At 39.6% G+C, this 12806-nt stretch overlaps 1 protein-coding gene across 2 annotated transcripts in view; it reads left to right on the plus strand.

The window, feature by feature from the left end:
• FAM135B (family with sequence similarity 135 member B) overlaps positions 1 to 12806 on the plus strand; it is a 193293-nt gene that overhangs the window by 165421 nt on the left and 15066 nt on the right. For both annotated transcript variants that reach the window (XM_063451034.1, XM_063451035.1), the window contains 4 exons: positions 1298 to 1395; positions 4419 to 4570; positions 4872 to 4982; positions 8739 to 8852. In XM_063451034.1, the coding sequence (XP_063307104.1) occupies positions 1298 to 1395; positions 4419 to 4570; positions 4872 to 4982; positions 8739 to 8852 (475 nt within the window). The remainder of the gene's footprint in view (positions 1 to 1297; positions 1396 to 4418; positions 4571 to 4871; positions 4983 to 8738; positions 8853 to 12806) is intronic.

Genomic DNA, 12806 nt, shown 5'->3' on the forward strand with positions numbered 1-12806 from the left:
ATCGGCTGCATAGATTTCCGCCAAAGCAGGGTGGCCCTGCTGAGGTCTTGGAAAAACGTGAGGGTGTGCGTTTCAAATTGTAATGGGGTCTTGCCCTTTACTGCGTTAAGGAGTCTGTTCTTGTCGGCTAGGGTTTGGCAGCAGAGAATAATGTCTCGTGGGGCCTGAGCTGGGGCTTGTGAGGATTTTGCTATGCGGTACATACCGTCGAAGGCTATTTGTTTAGCATTTTTTGCGGGCATGATGGAGGAGACTAGGCGCCTCACAAAGTGAGGGAGTTCCTCAGACGGGAGGGTGTCTGCTACTCCGCGGATTTTGATGTTCTTGTTCCGCCCTCTATCCTCCAGCTGGGCCATCCGGATGCCTTGGTGAACCTGTGCTGTTTGTAGTAGTTGTACGGTGTCATTAATTGTGTCCATGCCCTGTTGCAGGCCTGCAATATCCCCTTCGGCCTGTAGGACCCTGTTTGTTACTGCTTGTACCTCCGTCTGCACTGTTTTGAGTTCCGCTGAAAATGTTTGCTGGATGTGTACCAACAGGTTGTAAATGTCCTGTTTAGTGGACGGTGCATGTCCATCTGCGATCGCCGGGGCCTCCGGCATAGAGAGCTGTGCAGCAGGCTGGTCGGGTGCTTTAGCAGGGCCTGGGGGTATTGCATCCCTGGTCCTGGAGGTCAGCATGTGGCCGATGTCCTGGCTGTCTCTGGGTGAGGGTTGAGTCGTTTTCTGGGATTTGCGCACCATATCTCCTATCAATGAGGTTTGGCTGTGGCACTCTAGGGTTGCTTCCCTTATTAGGCCCGCTCCGAGCCAGTATGAGTCGCTTTGCAGCCGTAAATTTCCCACGTGGTAGGCCCGAGAGCCTCGGCGCCGGGTTTTGGCGGTCGCGGGACAAACGAAGGGCATCCGGGTATTCGTGGGTACCTCCTCTGCTGGTTGGAGGTATTTGTGTCCCGGTCTCTGCGCTTATTTTCCCGGTTATTGGCGATTTTTCGTGGCTAGCCACGGAGCTACGGGAAAGTGCGTCCGCTTCGGGTCACTGCTTGGCTCCGCCTGTGGAGTGATTTTTAATATAAGAGATAATGTTAAACTCAAGCACTCCGTATTGCACAATACTTGTAGAAATATATATTTGTTTTAAATATAAGAAATAAAAATGTTCTAGACCAACATCACAATGTTTTTTTATGATATTTATTAAAGGTTATTTGCACAGCAGCGAGGAGAATTGATAGATAATCTTCAATCTTACAGAATAACCTGAAATGATCTCTCTTTCTTACTTGTTTATGTTCCAGACAGACACATTTGCGGACTTTGATGCTATGACTGACAGATTAATTGATGAAATAGTCCAACACATTCAGTTATACAACCTCTCAATTTCCAGAATAAGGTGAGAACTCAGAGCTTTACGTTTTATAAAAACATATTAAAATAAGATTTGAATCTTGGGACAACCAGCTGCAGATGTATTTTTTTTTCCTGGAGATTTTTCCTAAAACCAAAGGCCTACACAAACGAATACAATCATCGTTATATTTATCCCTCTAGTCTAGAAGTTAACATAATTCTATGCATTTTAATGCAGTGCCCCTCTCACTGTTGTTAGGGTGAGGGGGTAGGCAGGGTTATTCATAGCATAAAGGTAAATCATTAAAAAAAATTGTTTCAGGTAACTACTCCTCACAGAGTTTTTCACTAAAGATGGAATTTTGACAAGAAAGACAGACAAAATCCAGTAAGAATTACTTAATTCCTACCACAATGGCAAGTCTCATACTTGCCAAAGCCAATTCGGTCAGCTAGAGTGAATCTGTAGCAATCATCTGGATGCATTTGGTTTCTGCATTAAAATATACAAAGTATAGGATTCTGAGTGTTCACAAAGCACCAGTTTTCATAACATTTGGTACTCTAGGCTTCCATTTTACTTAATACTCTTCAACCTATCGTTCCTGTAAGTTTTCTTGTAATTGTCCTATTTATAGTTAAATCCCCACTCTAATAATATTGTAAAGCGCTACGGAATATGTTGGCGCTTTATAAATGGCGATAATAATAAAAATACTCAATTACATTGCATGTGACATTTTTCTACACTATGCAATATCAGTAACAACGCTTGGATTAGTTGGCTAGTAAGCTTAAATGTCAAGTCTTGAGAGAAGTGAGACTTTTCTTGGAACTTGGCTGTCAGAGCACTCTGATTGGTTGGCTCAGTAGGAACCAAAGTGCTCTTACTCACATTGCATAGTATGGGAAATTTATAAAATAGCCTTTATAAGGACATCCTTCGCTATGAGAGCTAAGTCTGCGGTGAGCCCTCACGGGGCATAGATGGATTAATTTTATTGCGTTGAGTCTTTGGAAATTTTCTTTGCAAATCGTGTTTTTTTAAATTTTCATTAGTTGTGTTGGGAATTCTGGATTTTAATTTGGCCTTTTTGGGGGCTAAAAAGGAGCTAGATGAAAACTTCAGAGGGAATGTATAATTGTTTTTACAGATATTAGTTTCATTGCCCCCCAATATTGTTATGGTGAGGTGGAGTAGGTAGAATTATATATATTTTTAATGGAAAATGGAAATAGTAGACATGCCGCTATTGGTGGGGAGGGGATTAAATTATCTTCCACTGCACAAAACACATTAACAACTCCCTCCTTTTTGATCCTCTCTGCATATTATATACACATGGATTTTCTTTTTCTGATCATGTTTTTCTAATAACGGACAACTTCTAACTTGCATCATAGAGTCTGGATCTTCTGAATTGTACTTGGACCTGTTGTTACCAAAATATTTACCACATAATTAATGATCGTGCTGCTAGCGCTAACAACATGCAAGTAGTTCCGATATTTAAAATGCTGGCCCAAATGTTAGTTATTTGAGTCCAGATTTCATCCATACATCCATGTTCTGTTTAGAGCTTGAATTGCAAAATCTAGGAATTGTTGACCAATATTTGAAATTTGTAGTCCAATCTGCAAATGGCTCTGCATGCAGCTGGGTGGTATGCCTCATTTGGTACAGGGTCATTCAGAATAATCCTGTCAGTATTGAAAGCTTTTTCTTTAATACAATATATCTGCATTCTTCTCTGTATCATGTGTAAAATTATATTGGACTATAATTCCAAAATAAACAAGTGTGGGGGGGGGGGGTTTGATTCTTGTGGAAAGATGGGCTGATTTCTCAAGACTGATGAGTCCATGGTAATTTTAGAATTTTTTCAGTTAAGTTCTTGATCTCAATAGATGCCCAGTTTCAGATATAGATATACTGACAATTACTAGGTAGTGCTAGGTTTGACCTGACCAAAAGAGACTGAAAGCTTTCAGTAGAGAAAGTGACAGGATTGAACAGTTAAATATTCTAACGCTATATATTAAAAAAATTTAATATAAAGGAATTGTGAATTTTGGAAATGGTCATAAAATGTCTGTGGCTACGTGGAATCATCTTCCAACAGTTGTGTTGGAGACATATACAGAATTAATTCAAGATGTAGGATAAACATACTGTTGTTCCAGACAGGTTATAAAGCACATTAAAAACCCTTTATGTTAAGATTAGAAATTAACCACATGCTTCTAAGTGATGATAATTGTTTATAGCATATTTTTGGAATGCTAAATTGCATATAGTATTAGAGATGATTGCATTAGTCTTAGAGATAATGCAGCGATGAGCAGCAATCAGAGTATCTAACACAAAAAGTAACTGGCTAAAAAGAGCAGTCTTAATCTCTAGGAATTTATCAATATAGTGATTTCAGCAAGCTTCCTACCTCTTGGAAAGCCTGCTGGTTTTAATTAGTTGTTCTCAAACTGGTGGGACATCTTACAAAGTCCACTACTGTTCTTATGACGAGGGGTCTCCCTGTTGGATTGACCCATGTTTCTTATGATTCATTGAAGCCTATTAGTTTAGAATATGGTTCACATAGTGCTGCCTCAATCTGTTGGCTTTTGCAGTGGTTCTTATGATAATCTAGCAGTCAATGTGATTTGACTTTTGTTCTCATAATGATAAGACCCCCTGTTAGGAACTCTATCACACATAAACTCAGTACCAGAGGTTGGTTTTCTTTGATGTCAACATTATAATTTCTTGTATTTCTTTGAGTCTATTTGGTTAAACTTTTGCGTCTATGAGTCTATTTACTTAGACTTTAGTAGCTTTGGCAATTACTGTGAGTCTTTTTTTGTTTAGACATCTTGTATTTCTTTGATCCTCGGCATACACTGTGTTTCTCTTCATTTTTATTTGTGTAATCTAGCCTTCTGCAGGGCATAGCATGACTTGTGTAGCACGTACAAAAGGAATCAATAAATATCTATATTTCATAAAGTGTCTGTTGAAATAAATGCTGCTTCTTTTTTTACCTATATTTTTGTTTCTCTGTCTGTCAGTTTTATTGGCCATTCCTTGGGAAATATCATAATTCGGTCAGTTCTCACCCGTCCACGATTCCGGTATTATCTCAACAAATTACACACATTTCTCTCTCTTTCTGGGCCCCATCTTGGAACTCTATATAGCAACAGTACTTTGGTTAGTACAGGTAAGATGATCATTTAGCAATTCTATTGCCAATATTCTTTTTTCGTTTCTATAATTCTTTTTTCTTGGGTCTATTATTTACTTTTACTTGCATAACAATACCACCCGAATAATATGGAAATATAGACTAAAAACTTATTGTAATAATTAATCTATAAAACACAAGTATGTATGTATTTCATAGAGTTGAAAAAATGTAGATGATACGTGTCAATCAATTCAGTAGAGAGCTTTAATTTGAGGTGTGGTCCGAGTTAGGCTGAAATTCATAAAATGAAGAGTATATTTCATTTTCTTCTCAGGTCTGTGGTTGATGCAAAAGTTAAAAAAGTCAGGGTCCCTTCTTCAGCTGACATTGCGAGATAATGCTGATCTAAGGAAATCATTCCTGTACCAACTCAGTCAGAAGCCAGGTGAGTAGAAAATATTCTGGGACAATAAAATTATACAGTCATCCCCAGGTTAATTCCATATGTTTTTGTTTCTGAGTTATAATAAACTAAAACATATGGAATTAACCTGGGGATGACTGTATAATGTTACTGTTTAAAATGTCATATAATATTACTACAAGCTACTATGGCAACATATAGCAAGTCTTACAACCTTATGTTGTAAGATATATTTTAGAGTTTAAATATAGTCACATAGTTACATAGCTAAAAAGAGACTTGCGTCCATCGTGTTCAGCCTTCCACACATATGCTTTTGCTGTTGATCCAAAAGAAGGCAAAAAAAGCAGTCTGAAGCGCTTCCAATTTGCAACAAACTAGGAAAAAAAAAACTTCTTTACCCCAAAATGGCAGTCAGATATCTCCTTGGATCAAGCAGCTATTACCCCACTTATTAGAAATGATATCCCTGTATCTTATGTTTTTGCAAGTATTTTTTATTTTTTTTCAAACATCTGTATGGACTCTGATAAAACCACTTCTTCAGGCAGAGAATTCCATATCGTTATAGTTCTTACTGTAAAAAAATATTTTCTTTGCCTTAGACTAAATCTCTTTTATCCGGATAATGATTTGTACTGGCCCTGAATATTTTTGTATAATGTTATCATATCCCCTCTGAGGCGCCATTTTTCCAAACTAAAGAAATTAATTTTTTTTTACCTTTCTTCATAACTAAAATGCTCCATTCCTTTAATCAATTTGTAGCTCATCTCTGCACCTTTTCTAGTTCTATGATATCCTTTTTTAGAAAAAGTGCCCAAAATTGCACAGCATATTTAAGGTGTGGCCTTACCAACGATTTTTAAAGAGGCAAAATTATATTTTCATCATCAGAATTTATGCCCCTATATATACATGACAAAACCTTACTGGCTTTAGCAACTGCAGATTGACATTGAATATTGCTGCCTAATTTGTTGTCTATAACAATTCCCAAATCCTTCTCATGTGTGGTTATCCCTAATTCACTACCTTTTAGGGTGTGAGTTGCTTGTGCATTCTTGACTCTGAAGTGCATAACTTTGCATTTCTCTACATTCAATTTCATTTGCCATTTTAGTGCCCAGTCACCCAATCTATCTATATCCCCATGCAGCAAAGCAATATCCTGCTCACATTTTATTACTTTACAAAGTTTTGTGTCATCTGCAAACACTAAAACATGTCTTTCAATGCCTATTTCAAGATAATTTATAAATATGTTAAATAGAAGCGGTCCCAAAACAGAACCCTGAGGGACACCACTTACCACTTTTGTCCAGCTTGAAAATTTTGCAGTAATGACAACTCATTGTATTCTATACTTAAGCCAATGTTCTACCCAAGAACAAGAATATTCATCATTCTAGACCAATTTCTTTTAGTTTGAAGACTAACCTATTGTGAGGAACCAAAGAAAGAGAAAAATGAGCTTGGTATAACAAAAACACTCCTTAAAGGGGGTAACCCTGGAAGTTGAAATTGACAAAAGAAGACAAGAATGGATTGATTTAACAAGATCAAACTGTGATATTCAACAGAACTATTAGATTTTTGCTGATTGGGATCATATGTTCTCCTTTTTTTTGTTTGTTTATTTATTTATTTCTTCTTTTGTTTGATTCAGTTTAATAACCTTAGGAGGAAGGGAGCTACTAGCTACAAAGATAGCATTGGAATTTATCTAGGTGCCCTCGAAGGCACAGTTAGGACCGATTTTGCAGTGGTGATGACACCTTAGAAAAAGTGATACTATTGGGCTATATATGTGTGTATATATATATATATATATATATATATATATATATATTTATATATATATATATATATATATATATTTAGGTGCCCTCGAAGGCACAGATAGGGCTAGTGCTCTAGAGGTGGGATTTATAGTGCAATACATGTCTCTACCATAGTGATCATTTAAACGGTATTATACTGAGTAGAACTAGCTCTAGTGTGGATGGCATACAGCGGTACAATCCCCGCTTATAGGATACGTAGAGAAGTATTGGTCTTTTACTCCGTATGTGGAAGAGAAAGACAGATGATAGGGCAGTACGTCTGGTAAAGATGGTGTATATAACAACAGAGTCTAATACAGTCTTACTCACATTTAGTAGAGCTTAAGCCAGCTCTAGTGTGAATGGCGTACAGCGGTATAATCCCCGCTTGTAGGATACGTGTAGAGGGTTAAGTCTTTTGCCGATATGTTGATCACAAGGGAGAAGAGAGACAACTAATAGTGCTCGCTGTATAAAATCTTATATTGGGAGTATAAATAATAAAATGTTCTCACATAGGATTGAGCAGGCGGATTGCTCAATGATTTAGGCGTGAGTGGTATAATCCCCACCTCGGATGTCTTTTGAGTGATACTCAGCAGGAAAGATAAAATCAGGATACCAAGCAATATTAAAAATAATAAATAAAAGAGTAAAATGGCACAATCAGAGTGATTTAAAAAGAGCCAAAATCCAAGTAGATCACATCCATTGCAACACCCTGATCTATACTTCTACTAACTTTATTGAGGAATGCAATTAGGTTAGTTTGGGAAAAGAAGGTGGATTGTTAAGCTATTCTTAAAGGGAAACTATATTGCCAGGAAAACAAAGTTGTTTTCCTGGCACTATAGCTCCCTATATTATTGGTGCAGAAAGGGTTCTGCCTCTGCTAAGGGAGACTTAATGTGTATGTGCGCCAATGGTGGCGCTTGCAGTAGTATTTACCCCATTTTTATATAGGATTGTATAATGCTTTCCTATGGGGATTTGGGGTTAACTTAAGGACATCTAGCATTAGTTAGGTGACCAAAAGTCACCTAATGACCCAGAAGACCCTCAAGAGGTGGAGTTAACCCTCAAAGGTAAGTATTGTAGTTTATTTAGGGTTAAGGGACCTGGGACACTGCACCCAGACCACTGCAATAAGCTGAAGTGGTCTGGGTGCCTATAGTGTCCCTTTAAAGATGTTTTGTATGTACAGATCAGTGTAGCCTCATGTTGCAAATAATCTGTAGGTGGTAACCCATGTTTTATTTCAAGCCAGTTGGGAGAATGTTATGCATTGACACGGTACTAATTTTCATTTCTTAGAGAACAATCCTTATAAAATATACTAAATCGAGATACAGGTAAAATTGGCATGTTCTAGTTATTAAAATGAGTTAAATAAGAAGATAATAAGAAGATAATTTCTGGTATGTGTTATAAAACTATTGCGATCCTAAGCCAAATCATCCTGAGGAAATGTTAAAATTCAGGTAGACTTTCACCATGACTGGTTTAAATAAAGCACTGTAATCGACTATGTTTTGTAGTTATTTACATAGCTTATATTACATTAAAGAAAGGTACATAAAGTACAGAATTATGTTATAATATGTGGTGCACTAAGTAAACAAATACTAAAGTACTTGTCCTGTATAAAGATTAACATTTGTGGAAAAGAGGAAAACAAAAATAAATTTCCCCTTGGGGGTAGCATTCCTTTCATAAGTAACATCCTCTCAACCTATCTAAACTATACACATATATACAGGGTCAGTACAGGCAGCTATGTGCTAACCTTTTTGTTAGGGGTCGCACATAGAGTAGTTTGTTGTAGCATAAATACATTTGAAAAAGTAGATAAAAATAAAGCCTGCTACTAAATGTTGAAGTTTATTAAATATTACATAAAACTTATGTTTGTGAATACAAATAAAATATTTGTTTATGTTTTTATTTGTAGGACTTCAATATTTTAAAAATGTGGTTCTGGTTGCATCACCCCAGGATCGATATGTGCCATTTCATTCTGCAAGAATAGAAATGTGTAAAAACGCAATTAAGGACAAACACACAGGTAGAGTATTTTATTATGTCTTGTGCATCGGTGTGCTATTTAAAAATACTTGTCAACAATAGAAAATATAGTTCTTTTGCCTTCTTTTAAAAACTATATATAAATTTTTTATGAAGTGGTCTGGGGGATTACCTTATATTGGTTCTTTAATCATCCCAGGCTACCACTTATCAACAGATGAGAAATGATCACCCATTTTTTCTAATTTAGTCATAGTTTAGTTATAGTTTAATATTGTGTTGCAAGAATAAACTAACCCAATGGTTCACAAACTAGTCCTCAAAGCCTACCAACAATACAGGATTTATGTATTTCCGTCTTTTATTCCAATGGAGATACTTCCAAAACCTGGACTGTTGGTGGGGCTTGGGGGCTGGCTTGGGAAACACTGGACTAATCTACACTGTTTAAAAAATAAAGGGAACACAAAAATAACACATCATAGATCTGAATGAATTAAATATTATTCTGAAATACTTTGTTCTTTACATAGTTGAATGTGCTGACAACAAAATCACACAAAAATAAAAAAATGGAAATCAAATTTTTCTACCCATGGAGGTCTGGATCTGGAGTCACACTCAAAATTAAAGTGGAAAAACACACTACAGGCTGATCCAACTTTGATGTAATGTCCTTAAAACAAGTCAAAATGAGGCTCAGTAGTGTGTGCGGCCTCCACGTGCCTGTATGACCTCCCTACAATGCCTGTGCATGCTCCTGAGTAGGTGGCGGATGGTCTCCTGAGGGATCTCCTCCCAGACCTTTACTAAAGCATCTGCCAACTCCTGGACAGTCTGTGGTGCAACGTGACGTTGGTGGATGGAGCGAGACATAATGTCCCAGATGTGCTCAATTGGATTCAGGTCTGGGGAACGAGCGGGCCAGTCCATAGCATCAATGTCTTCGTCTTGCAGGAACTAATGACACACTCCAGCCACATGAGGTCTAGCACTGTCTTGCATTAGGAGGAAGCCAGGGCCAACCGGACAAGCATATGGTCTCACAAAGGGTCTAAGGATCTCATCTCGGTACCTAATGGCAGTCAGGCTTCCTCTGGCGAGCACATGGAGGGCTGTGCGGCCCCCCAAAGAAATACCACCCCACCCCACACCATTACTGACCCACTGCCAAACCAGTCATGCTGGAGGATGTTACAGGCAGCAGAACGTTCTCCACGGCATCTCCAGACTCTGTAACGTCTGTCACATGTGCCCAGTGTGAACCTGCTTTCATCTGTGAAGAGCACAGGGCGCCAGTGGCGAATTTGCCAATCTTGGTGTTCTCTGGCAAATGCCAAACGTCCTGCACGTTGTTGGGCTGTAAGCACAACCCCCACCTGTTGAAGTCGGGCCCTCATACCACCCTCATGGAGTCTGTTTCTGACATTTGAGCAGACACATGCACATTTGTGGCCTGCTGGAGGTAATTTTGCAGGGCTCTGGCAGTGCTCCTCCTGTTCCTCCTTGCACAAAGGCAGAGGTAGCGTTCCTGCTGCTGGGTTGTTGCCCTCCTACTTCCTCCTCCACGTCTGAGTGAAAGCACTGCCAGCATTCAAAAGTGACCAAAACATCAGCCAGGAAGCATAGGAACTGAGAAGTGGTCTGTGGTCACCACCTGCCAAACCACTCATTTATTGGGGATATCTTGCTAATTGCCTATAATTTCCACCTGTTGTCTATCCCATTTGCACAACAGCATGTGAAATTGATTGTCACTCAGTGTTGCTTCCTAAGTTGACAGTTTGATTTCACAGAAGTGTGATTGACTTGGAGTTACATTGTGTTGTTTAGGTGTTCCCGTTTATTTTTTTGAGCAGTGTATTACCTGGCTTAGACTCACATAGCTGCATTGGTCTCGGATGATTTTCAGGCATGCCTGACAAAATAAGGGGTCTTGTGCATAGTCCCCACCATAAGTATACCATAGTAGATAGATATATTTTCCTGATGTTCAATGTCCCAGGCAGGGCAAAACAAGCATAGTCTATAAGGCAACTCTGTGCAATTTTGTTGATGCCAGTTACCTTAAATTCCTGTAAGTTAACATCGGTATCTTTGTTAAAAATAAGCCTTTTACCTAGTTCTTTGTCTTCGAAGTTTGTTTTCTTCCAGCATTAAGGGTTTCATGCAGCTTTACATTTGTTTTAAATATGTTTATTTGTTTCATAACATATTTCACGTAATAGTGGTAAAGCGGGTAAGTGCCTGTGCAGAGGCCCGGTTTTCATTGCATGCATGGATATTCAAATCGTTGCCTGCGCAGAGGCTCTTCAATCTTGTCTATTGTTCTACAGCGTTTAATATATCACATTTAAACGTGTTTTTGTCATCTTTCTCGTGAAGGCATTGTTCGAACTTTACAGTATCTAATAATCATTTGGCACTAAACGATAACATATCATTAAGTCCTTGTTGCCTGACCTAATTCTCATCTGTTTATCTTGCATATTTATAGCCAAGTAAAATATATTGACATGTAATCATGTAAACATGGAAATGCTCATTTAAGTAACGTAATTAACTGAGAATACATGGTCTGATATACACTGTTGCTAACAGTGCAGTACTGGTAAGGGTTATATAGTCGGGCTACCTATATAAAATGCGGTTGTCATACATATTAAACATACATTAACTTTACGAGAATTTATGTTTCTTAACTGGAGTTGAACTTGGGGAGTCCGCGTTTAAACGCAGTGTCCCAGCTTCTATAACTGTATAGAGGCACTCAGCGTCTTTTATCTAGCCCATTTCTCCGGTATGGTTGTTGGGGCAGGTTTCTACATCATGGATAGATAATGCATTTTTAACAGCGCCTAAGATGGCCCTGGCATGTAGGTCAGTAACATAGCACATGTTTGGTTCTGCCCTGGCAAAGCCTCAGCAATCTCATAAAATAAAAGTAATAAAGTAGAAAGGAAATTAATTAAGAATAAGCCTTAATACACAGCTGTAAGCAGACTTTAATAATATATCATGTGTTAATTAAACAATGGGAGTTTAGGGGATTAATTGGTTGCAGGACAGCTGCTCCTCTACCCGTTTAAACAGGTTAGTATGTCGCAGGGCTTTAATTCGCGCCCTCAGGTAAGCGGTAACTGATGTCCCTTAGATAGGGCCCACGAAATCTATATGCTCAAGATTACAAACAAATCTAGTAAACAAGCAAAGAACTGTTAAAACAATACGGGAGCAAGGCTGGTCTTAATATCAGTCCGATGAGGGCCTCCCAGTGCGTCACCCAAGACGTTGAGTCTCCATCCGTCCTCCCCGAGACGACTCCAGCCCAGCACCCGTGTCCTCCGCGGTGCTGTTGGCACTCGGGAGCAGAATCAGTCCACTCGACCCCCACACCTAGAGTCCGTGGGCCACCTACTTCCTGCACCTCCCCATCACCGCCTCAGACCCAGTGAAGCGCGTGTCCCAATATCTCTCCTGGTGCCGGCCACACACTTGGAGCCAGTGCTCGCCGCTCCCAGCCACCGGCCCGCCGGAAGGGCCGCGTTGTCCCGCCCCACAGGGCTCGTGGCATCAGGGACATGGCCCTTTGGAGACCCCACAGACCCAGAGGCCAGGGCACTCACTTTTCCTGCGGGCCAGTAGTCATCCCGGGGGGTCCGTCCGGCGCTCAGCAGTGCCAAATTCCGCACAGGCCGTCCAGATCAGCCCCCCATGGTGGGTATTCCTCATTCCTCAGTTACTCCAACTCTGGTCATTCAGATGTGTGTTTAAGTAGAGCCTATTCTGGCTGTTGGGCGCAGCCATATCAGGTCACCAGCCTCCATAGCCTCTGTGATGGCTTGATTCACCTCATGCCCTGTCAGGGTGCTTCCTCAGGAAAGTGTATCCTTCCCTCCATGTTAGTGGTCCTTTCTGCTGGATGGCTGTCCATCACACAGCTATCGCCAGAGTAGGTATTCAGCACATAGCACACGCGGAGGCTCCCGCTGTG

Source organism: Pelobates fuscus, chromosome 4 (genome assembly GCF_036172605.1).
Source record: "Pelobates fuscus isolate aPelFus1 chromosome 4, aPelFus1.pri, whole genome shotgun sequence".
NCBI lineage: Eukaryota > Metazoa > Chordata > Amphibia > Anura > Pelobatidae > Pelobates > Pelobates fuscus.